The sequence below is a fragment of the Nesoenas mayeri genome (assembly GCF_963082525.1).
Source record: "Nesoenas mayeri genome assembly, chromosome: 11".
NCBI classification, from domain to species: Eukaryota; Metazoa; Chordata; class Aves; order Columbiformes; family Columbidae; genus Nesoenas; species Nesoenas mayeri.
This window is the reverse complement of record NC_137563.1, coordinates 19,198,404-19,223,574: the sequence shown is the minus strand read 5'-3', so window position 1 is coordinate 19,223,574 and position 25,171 is coordinate 19,198,404. Positions and strand designations below refer to the sequence as shown.

The 25,171-nt window shown below is 45.5% G+C and overlaps 1 protein-coding gene across 2 annotated transcripts; it reads left to right on the top strand.

Moving 5' to 3' along the window:
- Nucleotides 1-115: 115 nt before the first annotated feature.
- On the top strand, nt 116-25,123 carry EDC3 (enhancer of mRNA decapping 3). 2 transcript variants are annotated; one of them, XM_080350951.1, is made up of 7 exons: nt 116-190; nt 2,333-2,514; nt 3,916-4,229; nt 10,450-10,785; nt 18,524-18,677; nt 20,247-20,464; nt 21,542-25,123. In XM_080350951.1, the coding sequence occupies exons 2-7, from the start codon at nt 2,351-2,353 to the stop codon at nt 21,874-21,876; spliced, it is 1,521 nt and encodes a 506-aa protein (XP_080207077.1). In that variant the 5' UTR covers nt 116-190; nt 2,333-2,350; the 3' UTR covers nt 21,877-25,123. The 2 variants fall into 2 exon arrangements, with proteins under 2 accessions (XP_080207077.1, XP_080207078.1); XM_080350952.1 differs by having other exon boundaries at nt 167-190; nt 2,315-2,514.
- The last annotated feature ends 48 nt before the right edge of the window (nt 25,124-25,171 follow it).

Below are 25,171 nucleotides of genomic sequence, written 5' to 3'. Positions count from 1 at the left end.
CGCCGCTCCAGTACCTCCAGCCGCGGTACTGCGCATGCGCCAAGCCTCAACTCCTCCGCGCCTCTCTATGGTGGCCTGCTGCTGGCTGGAGCGCCGCTCCCAGGCGGGCCGCGGGGCAGGAAGTGACGGAGCGCTGAGCGTCGCTGAGGCGGAGGGGCCGCGGTGAGGCGGGAGCGAGCGGCGGGTGCAGGTGAGACGGGGCGACCCCCCCCTCTCCCGCCCCTCGCCCCGGAGGGGCCGGCGAGAGCGGGTCGGGGCGAGCCGAGGCTCTGAGAGGGTGGTTGGGCCTCGCCCGGCCCTCCCGTGAGGCGCGGCTGTGGCGTCAGGCCCTCCTCGGCCTACCCGGGGCCGTCGTGACGAGACCGGGGAGCAGCTGGGAAGGAGAGGGCCTGCGGAGGCTGGGCCGGGCGCCTCCCTCCCCGGGCTCCGAGCCTCGGCAGGCCGCCTCCTGCGGGGGTCCACGCGGGCGGGGAGGGCCGTGTTTCCCTGTGGGGGTATTGTTTCTTTATAGGGGCCCTGTGTTTCCCTATGGGGGGTATATATTCTCCTATGGGGATCAGGCTGGAGGCAGCCCACCCTGCTCCAGCTCTCCCGAGAGCCCGTGTCCCATGCCAGCTTGTCTCTCATTTATAGAGCGGGTGGGCTTGGTGGCTGCTTTCCTCATAAATCAAAGTTGTATGACAAAAACTTGGAGTGTAAGACAGAGAACTAGACTTGAGGTTTGACTTTCCAGGTGTATGTAAACAAATGTGCTCAGGTTTGTCATGTGCGATGAAGTAAATCATTCACTGCGTGTGCAGGTCATTCCCTCTTCTAAAGGATTTGCACATGAAGTAGTAGGATGAGATCCTTTGAGATGTTTTTCCCTTGTTTTGGTTTGTGTTTGCGCACAAACATAGATTTTATGTTTTTTTCTTCTCGGTGAAAGGGGACCGTTATTTTTGAAAATGATCCTTTTAAGATGGTGACATGTACTGAACTTTTTTTTCCTTGTTTTCAAAGAGATACAAAAAGCATGAAAGGAACTAAAATTTTAGTTTTACTGCAGATACTTGGGGGTGTGTTATCTGTGTTTGGAAAGTGCTTTTTATCAGCTGTCATCTTGGAATCCAAACATTGTTATATTGGGTTAATATAAATACATAGAAACAGAAAAGAGAGGAGGCTGTTCCTGAAGAATTAACAGCTTAGTGACCCAATTTAGCAGTTTCTTCCCTTTGAAGCATCCCCTGTTTTCAGTCCCCTGAAAGTTGGGGGAAGTGAGTTTTTTCTGGTAGTATGTTATTTCCATCTTTTTTTTCCTTGCATCTTTTTCCAAGAAGCTCAGCACAGGAAAGGCTTGAAGAGAATTAAAATTACTCTCACAGAAATGTGGTTTATATGTTGATGTTAATCTTCCTGGGTTATCTCCTGTGGTTTCTGTCCTTGCGTTCCTTACAGTAAATATCAAACCTTCTCCCTTTTACTGGTGATTACGGCATGAAAAGCAAATATGTACACTGGTAATTTTCATTTAGGAGCTTGTCGGCTCTTTTGCGCTACCGTGATGTTAGTGAGCCTGTCATCTTCCTCTGTTCTTTGTCTGGAGGAAGAAATCTCAGATCAAAAGATGTGCTTAGCTGCTTCAAAGTGTGCTGATACGAGTTCAGTCAAGTGTCAAAACTGAGGGAATTACATGGAACTGAGCAACTAACTAAACAAAGTGTGTTTTCCCCCGTGTATTCTGGTAGAATTTGATGCTGGAGAGAACAACTTTCTTTTTTCATTTATCTAATTGTGGCAGTAATGCTAATGCTCCTGGAGAACATGAAGGCTTTTGTCTTGGACTCCAGCGTTGATTTTTTTTCCCCTCCTCTGTATCTGTTCCTTTATAGGTGTTGGTTTTTATTTGTATGGGCAGAGCTCAGTCTTCTCACTGCTGATTATTCACAAGCAGCCTTTCCATTTGTGTGCCAAAATTTAAAAAAAAAGAAGTTAAGGTAAATTCCCTGTTTGGAATAACAGGGAGAATGTCCACAGGCAGAACTAAATAGCAAATGTTGCTGTTGGAAGCTGTTATTCTTGAATTCAGTTAGAAAATTCTTCTTAATGATGCAAACAGTGATCTGCGTTACAAACAATCATACAGACGAAGCCCTGTCCAAGGATTTACACGCTCTCTGTGATCCCGGGTGCCTGTGTGGATGTTATTTCCACCTCACACCAAAGAGAGAAGCTGACAAAGCCGGAGCCTGGGTGGGCGCCAGGGTTGTGGGCTGGGGGATGCCGTTGATGCTGATTCAGGTTGTCACTTGCTACATCTTGTCACAGCCAGGCCTGTGTCTCTTCACAGCAATTGTGGGCTGGAAATATGGCTACAGACTGGCTGGGGAGCATCGTGTCAATTAATTGTGGAGAAAGCTTGGGAGTCTACCAAGGCCGAGTGTCCGCTGTGGATCAGGTCAGCCAGACCATCTCCCTGACGCGGCCCTTCCACAATGGGGTCAAGTGCCTCGTGCCAGAAGTCACCTTCAGGTTAGTGACTGTCTTGTTTGTCCTCCTGCCTTTTTTCCAGGCAAGGTCTGTTTGGTGCTTTGGATGTTTTGGGGTTTGTTTTACCCCAGAAATGGGCTCTTTGCCTTCAATCTCTGAACTGCTACTGAGCGTCTTTGGATAAGTGCTGTTTCTGGGAGTTTTTGGGCAGGAGGTTATTTTTTGGCTCTGTGATCCTCTTGTTGGAAGTGGTATAGCTCATACTTGGAGGTTATTTGTAGGTGAGGCTGTTTGTGTGTGTGTATATATATAAAATATAGCGTACATACATTCTGTTGTGCAGTTTTCAAGTAGTTGAGAGGGCTGGCATATTCTCTTAAAGGTTTACCTTCAGCCTGTAATATGTAATTAAAGCGTGACAGAAGAGAAAGCAAGAATGCTAGATCAATTAAAATTCTTGCCTCAATGCAGTTAAATTAAGTGCAGTTATTAAATCCAACTCCATCCCCTCTGTCTCCTGCTATGTTCTTTCTCTGTGTAGACAGGAGGGAGTTTAGAACCAAAAAGCTGAATCAACGCAGCAATATCATAGCTCCCATGAATTGTTTCCCACCAGCTCTTGGTAACACTGTGCTTAAAAAGGGTAAGAGTCACTGATGGCTGGAAATTTTCCCATTACCTGACAGATTACAGTAGTTAAGATTCTGAGTCACTGATTTTAAATAAGATGGATTCATTGAAATCAATACTTGTAATTTTTTTTTCTTGGATTCTGAAGAGAGTGAGTGGAAAAAGACAATGACCATATTCTTCCAGGAGATGTGTGGAAGTCTGCAGCAAGCTCTTGATACTTCTATATCCCAGCTGGAAAAATGATTACTAAATTTATAGTAGAATGCCCTAACTTCTGATTTATTTCTTGCAATCAGTGCAAGTGGAGGCCTGTGTAACCACTTCTTTGTTTCCTTTTGGCTCATGCTCGGTGCTGTATTAGTTTTCTTTATCCTTTTTCTGAGGAAAAAGGAAGTGCCATCCTTGACTGAGCATAGAAATGGGTTAAAAGTAATAGTTGCCTCCAGGCTGAGATTAATTATATTATCTAGAAACTGTTAAATTAATGCAGATTTCTGCAAAGGTCTGTGCCAGTTGATTCAATTTTCTGCTTGACTGATTCCTGTTTCATCTAGGAACAGAACCTTTCAAACACAATCCAGGTGCAGGATAGAAATACTTGAGTTGTTATTTTGAAGATTCAGTTGACTATTTTGATGTCTGTGAAAATATCCTCTGTGTTTCAGTATTAAGATTTCTTTTTTTCTTGTTTCTGTGGATAATGGTGTCAGAAAAATGAACGGTACAATGTTTTTCTTTAGGGATTGTGCTTTGCGAAGATACCTCAAATGCTAAATTCCTGAACGTCTGGTTTTCTTTTCCTGTTTTTAGGGCAGGTGACATTACTGAGCTGAAAATTCTGGAGATCCCAGGGCCGGGGGAGAGCAGACAATGTGGCGAGCTGCAGCAGACAGAAATGGGCATCCCTGGTGTTGGTTGCCAAGTGGGTCCCAGTCAGAATGGCACTGGAAAAGTGTTAAAGAAGCCCATCTCCAGCAGCGCCCCACAGAATATCCCAAGGAGAACAGACATGAAGAATCAGGATATTATCATCTCTCCGCAGCAGCAGTGCTCCAAGAGCTACATGGATCGACACGTGGAAACACTAACTCAATCCAAAGGCTTCCGCCGTCGACACAATTCTTGTGAGTATATGTGTTATCCTGCAAACTCTTCTATTTACGTACCTGGTTAAGCACTGCCACATCTACCCTTCAGCAGCAGGGACATTTCAAACAGTGCGGGAAACTTTTTTTTATTTGCTTTTGTGCTTGTATTGCCACCTGAAGGTCTGGAGAAGAGGAAGATGAATTGTGAGGAAAGAGACTTCTCATGCAGTGCCTCAAAGTATTATAAGAATAAATCTTCCAAATGTCTGGCACTTACCTTTAAATCTGTAATGGTTAGATAATGAGGCAGTCTCATTCATAATCTTGAGCATGCAAGGAGCAACATACTGGTGTTTTCTTTACTGCAACATTTCTGAGAGAAGTGTGCTTGACACCTATTTATGTAAAAAGCAAATAGTTCTTCAACAATTTTTTGTTAAAGTGAATATTCACATTTAATTATCGAAGTGGAGATATTCTTGGTCCCACCCTGTGTATTATTCTGCTTCACCAGCATCAGATGTTCAGAAACGTAGAACTGAATAATTTCCTCATTCCTATTATCTTTCCTATTTGCAAATTGCCCAATTGCCAGCTTCCATTTTTCCTCTAAATGGAACTGGAAACAAACTGCAATATCATAAAGTTTTTCTATTTAAAGCCATAGTATTTGTACGTACTTTTAGGGTGATGTTATGTTATTTGCTGTGTTGTTAAAAATACAAACTAGTGGGCTCTAATGAGGATGATGTAAAGATACAATCAGCGCATCTCATAGTCAAACATCCATTATTTTTGTTTCTGTTCAAAAAATCTTCAGCCAGCTCTCACACTGTGCCAAAATTGAGTATGTTTTTGTTTTTTTCTCAAATCCCCCTGGGCTATACTCCTTTCCAGATCTTCGTCATGCATCAGTATACATCCAACATATTTCCATGACTTAATCATTGAAGCATCAGTATCTGTCCAGCATATTTCCATTACTTCATTTTTTTCCTCCTTACTTTTGTGTTTAGAAAAGAAACAAACCCAAGGTGGGCAAGGATTGTTAAACAGAGAGATTCAAAGCTGTATTTTTGTGGAGAAGTTCCTGGACCTCTCAAGTCTTCCCTCCCACCATCAGCTGTGTTATTTTCTGAAAGGGTTCTAACTCTTTCCATATTCACTTTTTTTTGTTGTTGTTTTAAATGATTGCCAAACAGGGTTGATGGGAGGAGGAAGGCCAGAATGATGTGGAGGGGGAGGCACGCACTCCTTCGTGGCTGTCTTCAAACCTGTTTGGTTTTGAGTGTTTTGCTTCTACTCAGGCCTAAACACTGTGGTACTTGCTGTAGGGAGAGAGTTGTGGTTCCTTCAGGTTGGTTTTGGGTTTTTTTTATTATTATTTTTCTTTGACTCTTCCTAAATTTAATTAAATTGTTTGAATGTGTTACTTTGGTTGGTTTTAGGAAAGCTTTGAAACTTCAACATTAGCTACCTAAATGTCCAGAGTAACTTCTGCTTTGCTTTATTCTGGCTGACTGGAACTTGTAGGAGGGTTATCTCGCTTTAACACTGTTTTACCGGCATCTAGTAGAGCTGGGGTGAGCAGTGAGAGCTTCAAACTGCTTCAGCCCGCAAATAGCTTGTGTTGGTTTTACGTAAGTACAACAGCAGGTCAGGTTTTATTTTACAAACTTTGAAGCAAATTGAGCATGGTGCTAGATGTAGATTATTAGTAGCTTAGATTCATTTTAGGATAAATGAAGTGGAAAAGTGAACTCTTACCCCCTAAAATGTGTGTGATTGGAGAGGAGGTGAAATGATGCGTGAATCTCACAGGGGGGGACAGAAGAGGTCCTGGCTCTATAGAGATGGTGGGTACAAGCATCTGGAGAAGAAAAAGCTGAGATGTCATCTGGAACTTAAGTCACATCGGGTTTAGTACAGCTGCAAGTTGACCTCCTGATGCCCTTTAGCGTGCTAAGTCAGGGACGAAGTTCCCACTTCGGAGTTCTTGTGTGATGGGAATCAATAAACAGCGAATATCAACGCAGGTTTCACAATGGCTTCTGGGCTGTGCTGGCACCGGGCTCGTTCGTGCCAGGGCTGGCGGCAAAAGCTCCCACAGGGATCTCGCAGGAAGGCGGCCAGCTCTCTAGAGACTTCACATTTGCTTGTGTGCTGTACATAAAGGTTGGGGTTTTTTTTATTTTTCCTGAGAAACAAAAAAAGCCTGGGAAGTATTGTTTATCTTTTGAGGGAGGTGCTTTTCTGTGCAACTTCAGGCTGTCAACTTGACAGGGAGCCATGTGCTGTTCTCCTTAGTAAACTTCACTTGTGCACACACAGGGCAGAGACACTGGAAGTTGTGCTTCAAAAGGAGCTAGGCTAGAAGGTCTGGATTTCTGTAGCTGTGTGGATCAGGCTGTGGAAGCAAGTACAGCTGTGAAAAGCAGCTTTCAGGCAACGATGTGTCCCAGGAGTGCCCTGGAGGGCAGTGGACATGTCTCCTGTTACTTTATCTCACTTTCTTCTGCTTGAATTTTCCCTCCTCTTGCCCTCTTTTTAGGCTTTTCCCCTTCTTATTCTGAACGGCATCAGCTACCCATCATCTTCCCTGTTCAGATGGTGATACTTGAGGAGGAGCACTGCACAACTTTGCTCAAAGCTCGTTGGAGGCCTCTGCCATGTTTCATGCAACTCCTGTTCTGAGGTTGTTACACAGTCCGTGGAAACACAGCTGGTTGTGTGGGTCAGCAATATTTGAGTTGGCACCCATCAGTATGGATTAGAGAGCTGCCCACCACCACGCTGGCACGGCTCATTTTGATGAGGTATGGGCTTGGCCCGCATTCCTTGTGTCTACAGGGGAGCTCGGGCGGCTTTCCAGCCATTGTTCTCCCAGCTTTTCTAGTGCAGCTTTTGATTCTGTCAGCATTTACACACTGCTCACATCAGCTGCTTCTCTCTCCTGAATCCAGTGCCCGTCGATGCATCTATCCCCACAGTTTGCTTTTCAGGTCAGCTGAGTGGAGTTGTTTGCAGAAGAAACTGGGACCGAGTGTAAAAACTCTTGTTGGGTAACAGGAACAAATGGAGTTGCCATGAAACTTGATGTTGAGACAAGAAGCAGGTTTGATTTGCCACTCTGTTCAGCGTAGGCTCCAGCTTATTCATCTGAACTCTCAGAGTCCCTTGACCTGGAGTTTGTGAATGTTTGGAGAATGAGGCCTGTTGCATTGGGATGGGTTTGCGTCTCTTGTGCAGCTGATAACAGCGTTGGGTGCGATTCCCCTGTCAGCCGTGGCAGTTGCCAGCTCCATGCCAAGTTGTGTGTAACTTTGGAGTGATTTATATGCCAAATCTGGAAGTTGTGCATTAGTAAAAAGCTTTTCCTTTCTCTCAAAACTGCACATGTAAATGGTCACAGGTTGTATACTGGAATCCTCCTTGCAGAAAGACTAACTATTCTCCCTCCTAAATTGTGATTTATCACCAGCAATTCTTGAATTTTGCTACCTGTCCTTCAGGGGCTTCTTGGCAAAAGGTGTATTACAGTAGTCTGTTCTCACCCAGTTGTTTATAAAACCTCCTAGATGTCTTCAGCAGCTTGAAAATCACTGTGTCTGAAAATAAACTACTTGCTGTAGTTAGTAGAAATTTCAAATTATTATAAATAGAGACTCTATAAATAGAGAGTATTGTCAAAGTGTGGTGAGGCTGACCGCTGTGTGACTAGTTTCGGTTGCTCCAGGATGCACAGAGTAAATATTTCATGCTGGCTGTTGTACTGATACCACAGTTTCGGAGAGGTAAGTGGCTTTATACTGCGGTCAGTGGATTTTCACGATGCAATAAGGTTAGAGTAAATCCAGTAGGCTGGGGAGCTGTGTTGCTGCGAGACACGCTGTTAGCTTATTCTTTACGCTATTTTATTTAACATAGCAGCGCTGTAGCTATGATGCTATAATGGTGTTGGAAGAGAAAGGGAAAAGCCAACATCTTTCATTAGGCCAGGTGATAAAGCTGAGGAGAGTTGATCTTTTCAGTCTCTGCAGTGCTTGTTGGGCAAAACTGGTTTGAAACTGGTATAACTACACAACTCAAGCTTAGGTTTAAAACAAAAAACCCACCAGAACAGCAAACTGCTCACATTAGGAAAACTGTTATTGGGGGGGGGGTTTGCTTGATGATTCCACAAAGCCTTGAAGATTCAGGGTCTTATTCCCTGTTTTTCAAGGTGGGAAATACTGGACTCTTACTTCTTGGGTGCTACTGTGCTATTGCTGGACTTGTGAATTATGGTGTAATGGGAGACTGGAGGTGCGGTGGCTTTGCCAGGGAGTGTTTTAGGATATTCAGGTCTGTTTTGTTTGCTCAAGTACTTAAGACAGGGCTCCAGAGAAGCAGCTGCTGACCATTTCAAAGAGCTGGGAATGTTTTCAGGTTAGTCACTTAAACAGTTCTCTAGAAAAAACAGGTGACACACTGTCTAAATAAAATATGGGAAAAATAAATGGGGGGAAATCCTTGCTGAGACAACGCATTCTTAATTGAGAATAAAACCAAGTACATATCCTTAGCAAACCATCTTTCAGCATGGCATAAATTAGACTTGGTGCTAGGTGAACATCATGCTGTTAAACAAGTTTGTCAAAGTTTACAAAGTCCTTTGTCAGCATCTGAGAACTCCAGGTGAGCCAGCCTGTATCTTCCAGGAAAGAGCTCTCTGCTCTGGTATGGTTTTATAGTGTTTTCTGTAAAGGCTTGAGGTAATCATAAGGTTGTTGTAGAGCTAACGGCTGTGATTTTAGGTTGTGTGATCGAGCTACAGAGTAACTTTGCTGCAGAGAGATGAGTTCTGTTTATTAATTCGGTCGAAATTGGCACACTGATCTTCAGTCTTGGAGACGTGGGAAGTCACACCTCAGGTTTGTTAGCGAGGTTGTGGCTGTTGGACCAGTTTGACCCTAGTTTACAAATAAGCTTTTCCAGGCAGGGAGGAGAAGGGATTTGCCAAGACCAAGCTGGATTTGTCTGCGCTTCTCAAGGTGACAAGTAACTTTACAGAAGGCCATGAGGCTTGTGCCTATTGCAAATCTTTTGAGGATGTTTTCTAAGTATTCTTGACATTCTTCCTGTCTCCTCTCACCGATTTGCAATAATGGGGAAAGACAAAAAAATGCTGCTTTTTCATTTATGGAGGGGGAATATAAAGGGCACACATCGTGGTGGTGATTTGTTTCTGTGTTACCAACTGGGTTCTGTCAAACTCATTTGTATAAATTACCCACAAAGGCGATTATCTATGAGAAATATTTTAGTAGAGCAGGTAGTTTTGATGTGATAACTCCATCTGTTGGACACTGTAGGTGATACCTGTGATTGCTGGAATTGACCTGAAAAATTTTCTAGTAATTGCAGATTTAACAATGGGTAGAACAAACAGATTAATGTTGTCTGGACCTGAGTTTTTATGGGTGACCTGAATAATAATGTAAGAAATAAGGAAGTAGAGGGATATGGTGACCTTGTAATTGCACATGGGTTTGTATCACTCCTTGATCTCTAGCCTTAAGCTGGGACTGAAGAGACTTTTCATCACTCTCCAGAGAAACTGGGCTTTCATGATTACTTGGAAAGAAGTGTATTTAAACATGCAAAATGACAAATGAGTAGAGCAATAAGAATAAGGAAAACGACTTCATATCAGTACAGAAATGTGTACCTATGGGTATCAAGTGTGAGGAAAAATAAATGCTTTATATTCAGGCTTTTAAGTTCTCCTTTATTAACAGGTAGCCAGCCTGTTATGGAAGAAACCACCTACATTAGCTGCTGAAATTTAGGGAAATTCCATAGAAGGTCTTGGGCCACATGCCTGTGTGAACATGAGCTCAGTATAGGAGGAAAACTGTCCTACATCATGGCTCGCTTATTAGCTTATCACTAATGAAACAATATCTTGAATTAAATAAAACATGGAGAAACACTTAATTGCTACTGTTATCAAGTTTGTTTTTCTAACCTTGCTAGTGGAAAGTCCCTGAAAGTCTCTCTCCCGATGCTCCTGTTCTATTTTCCGTTAGCTTATCATAGCATGAGTAATGCCAAAGATGAGGTCTGCAGCTTCTTTGGGAAGCGAGCATCCCTTGAGTCAGCAGACTGCAAACAAAAGCTTCCCTCTCTTACAAAATTTGCTGAGAAAGTGTATGAGCAAACGTGGCTGTTTCCATTTACGACACACTTTCAACTTACTTTTATCTTTGTTTAGGGTCATCTAGTAGCCGTCATCCAAACCAAGTGACTCCAAAGAAGAGTGGCCTGAAAAATGGGCAAATGAAGAGCAAAGATGACGAGTGCTTTGGAGATGACATTGATGAAATCCCAGACACAGATTTTGATTTTGAAGGGAACCTGGCCCTTTTTGACAAGGCAGCTGTTTTTGAAGAGATTGAAACTTATGAGAGAAGGAGCGGCACTCGTTCCCGGGGGACACCAAATGAGAAACCAGCTCGTTATCGGCACGACGAGAACATCTTGGAATCGGAGCCCATAGTCTACAGAAGGATTGTCGTACCCCAGAACGCTAACAAAGAATTCTGCACGGGTATGCCACATCCCTTACTGATAAGGATGCAAACTGCTGCTTTTTTGGGGCACGTGTGGTGGATTTTTTTTTTCCCCTATGGGACGTCTACCAGCTTAATGTGGTACAAGCAAGGGCATCCGTTTACGTAAGCTTGGATCTATGTCTTGTATCTACATACAACCTTTATTTGCGATAGTTCTGAGATAAAAAATATTCGGATAGGGCAAGAAGGTAAGTTTTTGTGCAGTAGGAAACCAAACTTATGGTTGGGTAACAAGAATCGAAACTGAATAGGAACCATTTGAATCCTTGCTTTGATTTCAGTAGCGTGACGAACCTGCGTGGACTTGACTGCTGGCTCTTGAGAGAAAGGGGTGGTCTTAGGATTCCAGTATGTGGTAGCATGTCGTAACTGGTGCTTTTTTGGTAAAAGGCAGGAGATATTGTGTGTTTCTGATATTGTTTTGGCCAAGCGCCAAGTAATGGTGGTTTCACCACGAGCCAGTTCTGTGTGCCAATAGATTTTACTATAAGGAATCATTTTATTTCCATACATATGCACACTATGAAGTGGAGCAGGTGTACTTTATGCTACACTTGGGTGCAAATTCCCTGGAACTTTAGCCTTGTGGTGTGGTTTGCATGGTTTCTAGCACTTGCAAAATATAGGAAAATGGGCATGCAAGGCACATTTCCATATCAGAATAAAAACAAACTTCAGATCTTTTTGTAGAGAGACACTAAAGAGCTAAAATCCCAGTGGTCTGAGCACCGAGCAGAAGTGTGGTCAGGTCTTGGATCTGTCATTCGTTCTCTGCCCAGAAACTCCATCTGAGGTGTGAAACACTTCAGAGAAGTAAGCTGATTCATTTGCAATGATTTGCGGCTTTTCAATTTTAAAAAAAGGTCATTTTTTAAATGATTCTGCGATACAACGATGCCTTGGTTTTCCATTTGTGTCGTCCATTCTCCTGTTGACCTGTTCTGCTCTCGAATGAGAGAAAAATGTACCGCATCTTATCAGAACTTGGCTGGCTCAGTATTGTGTTTCCAAGAGTACTTCAGGAAAAGTAAAAGAACAGAGTAAACACACAGTGAGACTTTCCCCTGAGTGCTTTGTCTTTCACAGTTTTAAGACTTCCTGAAGCAGAAGTGATTGTTTAATATTAAGACCTTTTGATGAGGGTTTTTTTTTTTCTTCTGCTTAATTTAACCTATTGCTCTTTAAATCTTTGAGCCTTCAATATCTCTACAGTGTCCTGTGGCAAGAAGCTCCACCGATTGCGTGTGTGAATAAGCACTTCATTTTCTTATGTGATTTACTTTGTTTTTTTAAATTTGCTGTTAATACTTTGTGAATTCATCTTCCAGCTGGTTTGTTTGAGGGGAGACAGGGCCCCTATGTATGTCTAGTCTGAAACAAAAGCTAACTTAGTGTTAGCTGCCAATTTAAGAAGGATGGCCGATACGGTATTCTAGCAGAACAGTTCTGGGAGGAAAACTCTTGACATGCAATAAGCAACAAGCATCAATAAGTAAATGCAGGGGATGCAAATGAAATCATGTTTTGCTAAACTCCATCGTCCTTTGCTACGGGAACTCTTGGCTCCCCGTTGGCAGCGTGCTGAAGGGAGCAGCCCGGTGAAAGGACTGCTGTTTTCTTGTTTTGCTCTTGGCAAGCCTGCACAGAGAGGGTGGCAAACGACTCCCCTCTGTAGTTGCAGGGTCTCTCTGGCCTCATTAGTTACTGTTGGGTGATTAGTCTCCTGTACAGAATTCTGGATTTGTTTGGAAGAAAAGCTGCCGTGTCACACAACGGGCAGAGGACTGGCAATAACAGTTCCCCGTCGCCTGTGCTGAGCAGGGCAAATTCACAGTCCTGTGAATGATGATAAAAATGTCCCAGTGCTGCCTCTCTCTAGATGTTTTTCCCACAGAAAGTGACTTCTTTTGTGTCCGCTGAGGAAGTTTATTTTTGCTTAGGAAATGCTACTGGCTATCTAGCAAAAGCTCTTGTAAACAGTTGTAACTCGCCTGCTGTTTCTGGCATTCAGTCTAGGACTTTTCATAGCAAGTTGGCCCTTGGAGGGACAGAAAGATATTCAGTGTGCTCCGAGTAATGATGAACTGTCACTTGAAAAAAGAATCCTGATTTCTTTTGTTTAGCAACTGGAAGGAAGACACTAAGCTGTAGGCAGCCTGCCTCTTGTAGTGGCTTAAAGAGCAGCAGCTGCTGAAATTAAATGAGAGTGCCGATAGCCCCAAAAGCTATGATTTTGGATATATCTGTGGCAGGAATTGTCTTTCTGCTTCTGGATTCTCCCTACAGAGTTGTCTCTGGACTCCCAAGGGGATCTCTACTTGCAAAAAGCACTTCGTAGTTATAGTAGAAATAAAGTACTTCATATTTTTTTTTCCCCCAGTTTGATCTTGAAGATGAATGTCTTGAAAGAGCTCTGGCTGATAGAATAATTATTCAGTCTGCCATAATAGCACAAACAAAGTGATGCTGGTGATTGACAGTGAGCTAAAATGTAGCTCTTGTCACTGTGGGAGAGGAAGAAGTCTGTGAATCCTTGCATGCTCTCTTATGTGATGTTTCCATGGAGCTAGGAAATAACCAGGATTGTGCAGTAGTAAAAACCAGCGAACTGCTGATGCTGATTCTCCAAAAGACTAACCTACAGGGCTGCTAGTCTGTGTTGTTATTGCTGACTAAAATAGGTTGATCTGTGTAGGATGTAGGCAAAGCTTGATAAACATTTCCGTCCACCGGGATGCTTTTCTGAGAGCTAATTTCATGGAGCCAGTCCGTCATGTAGGTGTAGTAGTGTGTGTTTTAGAAGCCAGCAGGGAATGAAGGTAGGGATCTGTTCCAAACAAAACCCAAAACTTGAAGCTAATAGAGTTTACCAGGTCTTTGATCACGACTGAGCTGAGTCCATCCCTGGGGCTCCATGTATGAATCTCTCCCAAATATTTAGTTAGTCTTTACTCTTTTGGGCTGGCTGCTGTTGATCTGGGTCTCTACTGTTACTTGATGCTTGAAAGGGCAAGTGTAACTTTAACCCAAATCTGCTTCTCTGGAAAGGCCTGTTCTTTTCCTAAGGTGTAAGCTGTCTTTCTCTGCTTGCAGAGCTGTCTAGCTAGAAAATGGGATGTTGGCACGGGTCTCTCTCTGTTTCTCTTGTCGGCTGTCATCATTGCAACAATCTGTGTTTGAACAGCACGGTGGTTTGGGATCAGATCTTGCAGTAGTAGCTGCAAAGCCAACGTTGTGCAGTTATGTTGAGCTCAGAGGAGTTTGCAGTAGGATGGAATATCTCAGTTTGTCATCAGTGAATCTGTAATATAATCACAAGCACACTAGGCTCTCCAACTTGTTCTGGTTTTTTTCAGTTCAACTCTCCTTTCCTCTTCACTTTGTTTCTGCCAAGAAAGTGTCTTTATGAGGACACCAAGATGGGTAAAGAGGAGAGCTGTGTGCCACGTAGGTAAGGGATGTACTTCTTTCCCCAAGAGACTAGTAAGGCTTTGTCCAAAGCAGGTTCTCTTCTCATTAATGCTGTTAGTGTAGAAAATATGCTGTTTCCATCCCAGTGTCTCTTCTGGAAAATAAGTGTGATTTTTCAAACTCAGCTGGTGTAGAAATTTGAAATAGCCATTTGTTAAGTGAAAGCAGGACTGCGCTCCAAAAAAAATGGGACTAAGTGTTGATATTTCTCTGTGCTCCCCCTAGCCAGACTTCAAGCCTGTCCTTCAAGAAACCTTTTTTCCCCCCACGGTAAGGAGATAGCAAAAGAAAATTTGCGCTTAGAAGTAAATCAATGTAGCAAACAGAGCTTGGGTGCTATGGTCGGACTACAAAGCTAAGGCTGAGTCTGTTCTGTGAGGATGATGCTGACATTGTGGCTCTTTTTTTGGTGTGCCATGTCCTTGACTGACTTCTCTGCTCTCTAGCTTTTAGCTCTTCAGTCTATGGATGGCTGCCTTACAGCGATTGTGTATATTGAATGTGTGAAGTGTTTCTGGGATCTCTGAGTTGAGTGCAAATGAAGTTCACTGTATCCAACCGCAGCAGAAAACAAAGTGGTCATGGGGCAAAGTCTGTTTGTCCCTTGGACAGTTTTTTGCTCAGCCAGAGTGAATTGTGCACTAATGCTGGGAGAGGCTGACCTGCCAACATCAGCCAGATCTCCCACAGAATTTGTCTTAATTAAAAATAATGATGATTAAAGAAAAAGGCAAATCAAGCCCTTAAGGTTGTGGAGAAAATAATTGACGTTTGTGGGACAAGTAATTGTGTTACACCCACTTCATGTAGCTGAATCTTAGACCACGAGCTGTGTGGCTCTGCAACCTGGAGTGAAAGGAGAAAGCGGATGGCTTTACGTACAGCTATCAGGAGATCCTAAGTCTAGTTCCACCTCCTCCATTCCTGCAGCTTCCATGTGTTTATTTTAGCAGCTAGAGAGGAATAGTACATTGTAAAAAAAACCCAAAAACCTAAAATAGTAAAGATGGGGCTTACACACTTGATCTAGTCTAAGAGCAACCCACTCTTTTTTCCCCTGCAACTGAAAGCACAGGAGGCATTCACACTTCTGATAGCAATGTTGCTCTGGGGAGAAAACTCTTTATTTTGTTAACTTCTGCAGAGTTAGCTCAGTCCTTCAGCAGGCAAAGAGCGTTTTAATCCACCCAGTATACGTGTAATATTGCACAGTGGAGCTCAAGGAGATAACTTGGTCACAGTCACGGTGCCCAGGACAGAGTGTGCCTCATAAACAGAGAATACTTCGTGTCTAATCAGGCTTCAGCAATACTCTGCGTGTCACGAAACTGTGTAGTCTGGATCTGCCTTTTTCTTTTCCAGGCAGCTGTAAAATACATTTATTTAATATTAAAAGGCCTGAGCTAATTTATTTTATTACCTTCATTACCAAACAATAAAGATGCACTGTCCAACCCAAACATAATTAAAGTTGGCAGGAGTTCAGGTTTGTTGCAGTAGTGTTATTGTTTGTGGGTTTACACTTTCTGCCAGAGTTTATTTAACTCCCTCGGCCTGGTTTTGATAAGCCAGTCTGACTGGTTGGACCTTGCGTGAGTGCGAAGAAGGGAAGTTCACTTGGCATTTAAGCCTGCTCTTGAGAGGGAGCAATTAGGACAAAGTGTAGCACTGGCATGCAAAATGCAAGTTCATCTCATGCCTCCCAGTAACCCGCTTTGCATTAACTCACTGGGCACTGGGTTGCATCTATGTGATGGTAAATGCGGGCTTGCAAAAGCTCTTGGTCTGGGGGAAGTGGTTGTAAATGAAACAGAGAAGCCACTGGTGACGGTTGTGCAAAATTGGACAGGTACAAATATAGACTGGGGAGTTTGTGCAAAATTTAAGCTGGGAATTTGTGGCCCTGCAGTTTGGAAGGAACAAACCCACAGTTTGGGAGCCCCCTGGTTCAGGTTAGTGGAAGCTGCGTGCTGTCAAACTGTTTGCAGAGATCCTGTCCTCAGGTCACTCATTCCATGTCCTCCCTCAAGCTTGAAAAAGCAAGACCTGATGAAGTTACAAAAATATGAATGGGCAAGGGGCAGAGCGGAGCCTTGCGTGACTCCAGAGGCTGAGAGGGTGTGTGAACGCAGGGCAGGTGCGTGACTAGTGGGGCGGGTTTAGGATTGTTAGTGACTTATGATTCCAAACGTTCATCAGCTGCTATCAGGAGGCAGAAAGGACTTTGATAATGTGCATGCTCGCATGTGTGCTGCATGTAATGAAAGACTATTAGCGGCGAGAGCTTAATTGGCAGTTAGCATGCAAGGTCAAGTGTGTGAACACGTTTGGGCCCTCTGTATCGGCAAAGCACTAGCTGGTGAGTTCAGAAATAAAGGCTAGAAGGATTCAGCAGGATCTGCTCTCCACAACATTTTACTGTTACCGTGCAGGAATACCTCCAGTTTGACTCTGAAAACCTCAAGATGTGCAAAACCTGCCGTTTCCGCTGTAACTCGACTTAGCGGTTTGTGAGCGGGGCACCCTGGGGAAATACGGCAGCACAAATAATTCCTCACAATCAAAATACACGCTACTTTGCTTATTTGAATGTGGCACTTGCTCGTTGCACCCAGTTCTTGCTCTGGTTTTTGCCTGCAGAAGAGACCGACCCTGCGAGGTTTCCTCTCCGAGCGGATACGTACGCCGCAGCTGTTCCCCTTTGAGCTCGTGTTGTTGCAGAGCGTTTTCGCTGGGCCGTGTCATGTTCCCATGACTCTTTCCCATTAGCGCGGGCGATCCCAGTCCTGCCGTGCTGCTGGGCGCTGGGCTGCCCTCAGCACCCTGCTGGCCGCCGTCACCCCGAGCTCAGCGGCAGAGCAGCTGGTGGGAGTGTGAAGGTGTCATCTCCCTGTCCTGCAGAGCAGGAGCTAAGTGTATTTCCCAGTAAATTCCCAGGGCCTTGTACAGCTAGACTCTGCTGGGATTGCTGGTATAGCTGGGAGTGGTGCTTGTGAACGATGGGGGAAGATGTTTCAAGAGAAGAAGGGGCATGGATATCAGAATTATTTTGGAAAAAAGCTGTGATGAAGAGGCTGATTTCTGTGGCTGAAGATATTCAGGGATATGCGGCTGGCTGCTGCAGCAGTTTTCTCCGCTCTCACTGATGTTTTGCACTTCTTTCTCCATATACCATGAGAAATTCTTTTCAGTTTTCTTGTCCCCCACAATTCAAAACAATGTCAAAAAATTGCTGGAGCTCACTTCAGACTAAGCTGCATTTTGGTGGCAAGAAATCCTCTGTATTTATTTGTAGGAGAGTTTACGTGTGTTACTGCAGGGTTTATTTCTGTGAAGTCAGTGCCAGCCTGGCCTGCTTGGAGAACAAACGTATAACGAATTGGCCAGAATGGTTTATTCAGGTTTGTGCTTCTCTTACCTGCTGATTCCAGGCAGCTTTGCTGTAGAAGCGAGCAGGAAGGCTCGTATTGCTGCCTACTGCAGGCACTGGTCTCAGCACTTAACAAAACCTCTCTTGTTTGTTTTCCCTTGATCCACATGCTGGAGCATTTCCTGGCTCGCAGACCAGGCTGTCAAAAATGTCTGGGAAGTATTTTTTGCTGACTTTATTCTTTCAGCTGCAACATTCCCCTGCTGCTTCAGTGTATCGTGGTGCAGCTTTTGTGCCTGCAGCCAGCCCTTCAGCTCGGGTGGTAGGGACACCTACCCTGTAAATGTGGGATGTCTTGTTTTGCTGTGATATGTGGATTAGGGGCTGGAAGGTTGGGACAGGTGTCCAATGTCAGGAAGCATAATGCATCCAGGCTTTTTTTTGTGGGAATATCTGGTTCACAGCTTCTCTTCTGACTTTCACAGAGATTAAGAACACTCATATAGGTGTGGGTTAAAGTACTGGTGGCCTGGAGACTGTTAAGGAAGATCTTAATATTCATTCTCTAAGTCAAAGAAGTCTTCTCAGTCCACATGTTGCTAAAGTTGCCAGCTGGCTGCTGAATTTTTGTGGAAATGTCCATTATTTCAAGCCCAGCAGTTGTGTTTAGCTGTCACTGCTTCACTCACAATGATCTGGCTGGATTCATTTGAGGGGCTCAGAAGGAACCTGAATTACTGGGTTAAGCAGACCCTTGGTAACAGCTAACCAGCCTTTTCACTGTCATTGTTTCTAAGTGCTATCGTATAAAACTTTACCAGTCCATGGCATTCTGAAAGAATCTCTGATGATAGCCTCTCTTTGAACCCTAGACTCCGGGCTGGTTGTTCCAAGCGTCTCTTACGAGCTTCACAAGAAGCTGCTCTCGGTTGCTGAGAAGCACGGGCTGACCCTGGAGCGCAGGCTGGAGATGACGGGAGTGTGTGCGAGTCAGATGGCCCTGAGCCTCCTCGGAGGACCCAACAGGTAAAGCTGTGCCCTATTCCTGTGCTGGGGGTTTGCCCCCACTCAGCAGAGCTTGACTTGTTCTGCTAAGTGGGGGTGAGGTAAAAGGCTGAGAGATTACTTTTGAAGTCAATATAATGTGGATGCCCGCTGCCACTTTGATAGTCCCGCAGCTGTCACCTCTCTGCCTTCGCTGCCTCTCAAAGAGAAAACTCATCCCAACACCGTGCAGACCTGTGTTTGTAGCTCATGCATCAGCGTGTTCCCAAATAATCGTGACGACAAGTGTGAGGCTCAGGCTCCTGAAGCAGGAGGAAAACTTAGAGAAGGTTTCCATGTTCACACTGCTTTTTTTTCCAACTCTAGCCTCTCTGGGAAAGAACTGGCTGAACATACCAACGTGGATGAATGGCTTACTAAGGGCTTCTCTTTGGCTTCTGCATCCCAGAAGCAAAGGTGCCTCTTGGGTCAAAGACAAAACAGAACTGAGATTTTTCTCTCTTCTTACTGGGCATTTTTTTCAGGGAACTGAGCTTTGCAGATTCAACTGTTTCAGAATTTCTGATGAGCTGCTCCTTTTAGCAAATAAGTAAATCTTTCCTTTGTTGTTTTTATGTGGTACAGTTTTATGATGTCAATAAAACCAAAAGTCAGCTCCTGAAAACAAAGTACTGCTTAGCTTTCCACAATGCTGAATTACCTTTCTACACCTAAACTGAGAATATCCTGCTCTTTTGGAGGCTCAGTGTCTGAGCAGGTTTGGAGTGCACTTACTGCTCTTTGCATGAATATATGCGCTGACTTCTTTGAAGAGGTCCGCTCTGTGCCTGCACTTACCATAGCTGTTGATGCAGGCAGACAATTGCATGTGTATTTTTATGTTGTTGATAGATGCTCCAAATGATTTGCTCTTTAGATGGAAGGTGAACCCTTACAGATATCCATCTGTTCATGCAGCAGTACCTACCTGCAGTCCAGGACCTGATCATTTGATTGAGAGCAGTAAATGGTGCAACACACCAGGCAGCACTGAACCTATCAGCTGAAAATGCGACTGTACGCCACCCTTGATGGCTTGCAAGACATTTAAATAAATCCACTTTATTTTGCAGTTGATGAGGCTTAAGGAGTAGAAAGTATTTTTTCTTCTTCTTTTTAACTGTGGCTCTGCTGATGGGGTAACTCACCCCATATTTTTAAGGCTGTATATTTAGCTTTCTTCTAAAATCAGAGGGGCAGAGAAAAATGCGTCCTAAAAGCAGAATTGCACTGGCTTCAGCCATGCTGCATGAGCAGTGAAAATGCCCCCTGCTTTGAAAGTCCAAGTTGGCTGCGTGCTGAACCAGGATAGAGCAAGAGCTTGTGCTCTCTGCTGCGGGTGCAAGGAAGCCTGGCGGGAACCTGCAAGCGGAGCAGCTCTCTAGCGTCAGCGCTGCAAAAGGATGTGGGTTCCTTCTCAGAGGCAACGGAAGATTTGCAAAACACCTGAAAATTTGCATTTTAGAGATTTTTTTTTTCTTATTTTCCCTCTTACAGGAAGAAGGTAAGAGGTTCTTGGGTTTATTAAGCCCCTTTTTGTCTGTGTTTTAGGCTAAACCCGAAGAACGTGCATCAGCGGCCCACAGTAGCCCTGCTCTGTGGCCCCCACGTGAAGGGGGCCCAGGGGATCAGCTGTGGCCGTCACCTCTCCAACCACGATGTCCATGTCATCCTTTTCCTGCCCAACTTTGTCAAGATGCTGGAATCCATCACCAACGAGCTGAACCTCTTCAGCAAGACGCAAGGCCAGCAAGTGTCCAGCGTTAAAGGTAAGCGAGCAAGGGGCAGCTCTTCTTTCCTCCGACCTGCGCTGCTCAGCTCCCCAGCGCTTGCCCGGTTTGGTGGCACCATCTAGTGGCACTACCACAGGCAGGTGGCTGGTGGGACAGAACACTCGAGAGGTTCAACAGTGGAGCACTTGTGCTGGTACAGATGTTTCCTGTATGAACAGATACAGAAAAGCTGCTGTATGGATCTGAGTCAGAGCAGCCGCTCTCTGAGGATAAGGGCCTGCCTTGTTCAGCGTATCGAAACTGCAAGTAAATGAGTGTCCAGCTGCTGCTTCAGACAGAGCAGCTGGCTTTGCTGAACTGGTCCCAGCAGCTGTCAAAATTCACATCTTTTAATGCACCCTGGAATCATCAGCTGATGCTCCAGCGTCTGGGAGAGAGCTGGCTTCTGTTTGTCATCTTCAAACCTGTTTCATTTAAACTTCTTGGGAGAAACAAAGCTGGGAATTAGGGCGCTGCACAGTGTTTTGTGTTACGGGGCGGGTAGAGGGGGCTCTGCTGTGCTGGCTGAGCCACTTGCCTGTTATCAAAGATTATAAAATACTTTGCACCGAGGACTTTGCAGTGCAGAGCAGGTGAGTGCAGCGAGCCCCGCAGAGCTCGGTGGGGCAGGCAGCAGTGCAGCACACAGCCTGCCTTTCCATAGCAGAGGTAGCTGGCAGATTCCAGAAAAACAGACCTGTTTTTCACCTTGTGGAATAGCAAATGGTCCTTTTATAGTGGAGAGAGAACACCAGTTCTTCCCTGGGCTGGTGAGCCAGCTCAGCAGCAGCATCTGGGGCTGCTCATGTGCTGAACACTTGATGAGATTTTGTACTGAGAGACTGTGAGTGTTCTCCAGAGTGCTAAAGAGCTTTTAAATATTGGTGACAGTGTGTTTTGCAGAAGGACAGCAATAACAACAGGCAAGGTCAGCCTGTACGCAGTGAGACTGAGAGTGCTAGAGGGAAAAAGAAATGAAATATCTGCTGGCAGTGCAAGGAGGGAAGGCACTGAGCCTTAGTTTGTGGTTTCAGGCTGGTCCTCGGTGCTCAGCAGTGTTTTTGTTTCTTTCAGATCTCCCAGATACCCCTGTTGACCTAGTGATCAATTGCCTGGATTGTCACGAAAATGCCTTTTTGAGAGATCAGCCTTGGTACAAAGCAGTGGTGGACTGGGCTAACCAGAACCGGGCACCCGTCCTCAGCATAGACCCTCCGATCAGTGAAATGGAGCAGGGCATCGACGCCAAGTGGTCGCTGGCCCTGGGGCTGCCCCTGCCCCTGGGCGAGCGGGCAGGGCGCGTGTACCTCTGTGACATTGGCATTCCCCAGAAGGTCTTTCAAGAAGTGGGAATAAACTACCACTCGCCCTTTGGTTGCAAATTCGTCATCCCCCTGCACTCCACTTAGAGCCCAGACGGCCACGTGGCTCTGAAGGGAGAGAAGAGAGAAGGAGGAGGTCTGTCAAATAAGCTGTCCGGTGGATCTTGACTAGTAAACTCGTGACGCCTTAAGGATGTGAAGTTCTGGGGAATTTTCCTTCCAGAAGAAACATTGTGTATTAAAAAAAAAAAAAAAAAAAAAAAAAAGAATAATCATAAAATGAAACAAAAAAAGAAGGAAGCGAATGTTCCTGCGAAGCTGGTTTTGTTCTTTTGTGCCATTGTATGAAGGAACATGCAGGAAGACGATGGTGTCTGTCCCTGGCAAAGGCGGGTGCTGCTGCCCAGGCCTGGCCGGGAGGCTGTTTAATGAGGGGGTGTATGTGGAGGTCGTACAAGCGACACGTGGTTTGGAGATTTGTGTTTCTTGGTCCTTCTGGGCGGATAGACCTGGCAAGGACATCCTGGTGGGAACAGCACCCCTTGATTGTGTAGAAATAACCTTCTGTTGCAGTTGTACCAGGAGGGAGAGGATTTGTTTTCGTTCCATTGTTCTTTCTCACTGCCCCTCTCCTGTTTTCTGTTCCTGAAGGCAGCTGTAGCTCACTCTCCCTCCTGGCCCCTCAAGGAGAGGGTTCCCTCTTCGAAAAGCTTGTGTCAAGAGCCAGAAGCTCTCAGGTTGCGCACGCTCTGGGAACTAGGCTAGGCCTTGTTTGCTTATATACTCTGGCTTTTTGTTTGTTCATTTAGTGGATGAAACCCAGGTCTATGGGAGCGAGGCATGTTTTGGAAAAGAACTTTTCCAGGATAGTTGGTTGGTTTGGGTTCTTTCTTTCTTTCTTTCTGGGACAGCAAGTGGCTGAATCAGGGAAAGGATCATGAAGCAGGGCAGTGTCACCCTGGGTTTGTTGCATGGTGTATGGTGCAGGTGAAGTTTGGGTGAGTTCCCCCAGTGCTTCCAGTATCCCTGCTGCGCTCAGTGTGGTTTGGGATGTAGGTCAGGGATCCCCTCATTCCCTTTGGGCTCAAAGCCTGAGTGTAGGGTGGGCTTGTGTGTGTGTCTGTGTGCTGAGAACCAGCTTCAGGCAGGAAGGACTTGGGTCCTGCTGCCCTCCCAGAGGGCTTTGCTCTGAATTACTGTAGGGCATCTGCCCCAGGTTGCTTCCCATGCGTTGGGTTTATCTTTTCCTTGTGTTCATTTTCTTGGCCCGACGGGGCCTTGGTGCGGTGCCTGAGCAGGGACAAGCTGAGGAACTGTCAGCTGGCTCTGGGAACCCATCACGCTGGCTCTGGGCATGTTCTCTGGAGGCTTTGTGCACAGGAGCTGACCCAGGGGAGTGCAAGGTGCTTGGCTCCCTTCCTGCTCACTCCTGATGCCCTGAGCACGGACAGGGCTTGAAACTCCGCTGTTCTTCTGTAACCTTTCCCATCCCCAGAGCTCCTGCAGATATCTTGCACAGACCCTGTTCTGGCAGCTGGGAGAGCTTCAGAGCTTCAAACGGAGCCTTTTCTCCAGGGGAGCTGGAGTCCAAAGCGCAGGAAATGTGTGGAAACGGTCACCTTGGTGTAGCTGCTCCATCACTGTGCTCTGCTGAGCAGGTAGAGTCCCACTGAGCAAACCCACTTGTGTGCTGAGTGGTGAGGATTCACACATCAGGCACTTGTTTTTCCCTTGCATCAGCTTCGAACAAAGGCCAAGTATATCAAAGGAGGAGAGAAGAGACTTCCCTGGTTGAAAAGCAGCAATAGAGTGACAGGGCTTTGAAGCCCCAGCCTGCAAGGCTGGAAAGCACTGGGCTCGTCCCCACCACCACCTGAGGTCTCTTCGCCTGCCAAACCTCCTGCCCGCTGCCGTATCTACCTCAGGAGGACCAAGGGCTCTGCCCCTCTCCGCAGCCGGACCCCCAGCTTCCCTGAGATTTTTTCCCTGATGAGGTTTAGATGACTGACCCATGTCAGTGGGCTCACGCCAAGTGGCCTTAGATGGCCGGGGGACCCTTGGGTGCTGTGACAGGTGTAGCTCTGCCCTTGAACGGTTCCTCTCACGGAGGAAGGGCAAAGCCCCAGCACCTCTTCCTTGGGTGACCCACATTTCAGCAAGGCCTCCGGTGGCATTTAACAAGCTGTGGTTGCGATTCGGCTGCGCTGGGAAGGGGTAGCGATGTGGTTGGTTATTTCAAATGCAAACGTGAGCCTTCCCTCTGCCTTTCTTGTTTCTTTGGCTGTTTTTGCTTCTTTAGCCAGGCAGAGGAGCAGCGGTTGGTTTAGAAAGGTGGACAAGTGTAGTGTCCCTTGGTTGTTGCTGTAGTACAGTGTTAGGTTTAATCCCCTTATTTTCACTTTCCTTGCTCACGACACTCGAGAACTTGCTCTTTGAGTTTTTGCTTTTCTTGCCATTTCTGGGTTTGGCTGTTCAGCGGTCGATTGTACGCACCGAGCAGTAACAGTGTAGAAACGTTCAGGGCTCCATCACTGGGTCCTTTTCTGCCTCTACGCTGGAGTTACACACCCAGAAGGGCACTGGACCAGGTCAAGATGGTTTTTTTGCAGGGATGGCAGCTAGGAACAGGTCTTTACTCGCTGCCACCTGGCACCAGGGAGCACTAAGGCCCTGTGAAGCAATAGGTTCCCCATGTTTAAGCAAAAAAAAAACCAACCAAACAAACAACAAACGAGCAGTGTTGCACCACAGGAGGGTACAAACCCTCACCCGTGCAGTGTTTTGGGTGCAGCAGGCAGCTTGGGGCTGTGTTTGGCACAGTTAAACTTCACAGTGTGCTCACTGGCTGGCAAGGAGATTACATTTGGGTACCTGGCCATACTTTCTCTCACATAACAAGTAAGTTTTACTTGAGGAAGTGCTGCGCTCACCCATGTGAAATGCATCTTTTGTGCAGGTCTGAGCTCTTCTTCTGGAGCACTTAGAGACCCAGAAAGGGGTCTGGGTCCCTTCTTTTCCCACCTTACCAGAGTTAATTCAAAGAATGGCACACTTAAGAAAAAAAATCTGTGTTTGAGATAGTTTCTACCCCAACCTTAACCACCATCATAGGAACTGCCCGCAAGTGCTGCTCTGGTCACTAACGTGAAGATCACTGCACTATGTCACTGCTTGATATTCCATTTGTGACCTAATGTTTGTAACGACTAATTCCTGCCGCTACTGGGGGATGTCCTGAAATAAAGTGCAACTATTCATGTGTGCTATTCGTGTACAGCTATTTATTTGCCGAGGTAGAGTTCGGTCAACTCGCCCTCACTTTTCACTCTCCAGTGAAGCAAAGATTCCTGCTGCTGAGTTTCCAGTTAATTTTTTTAACATC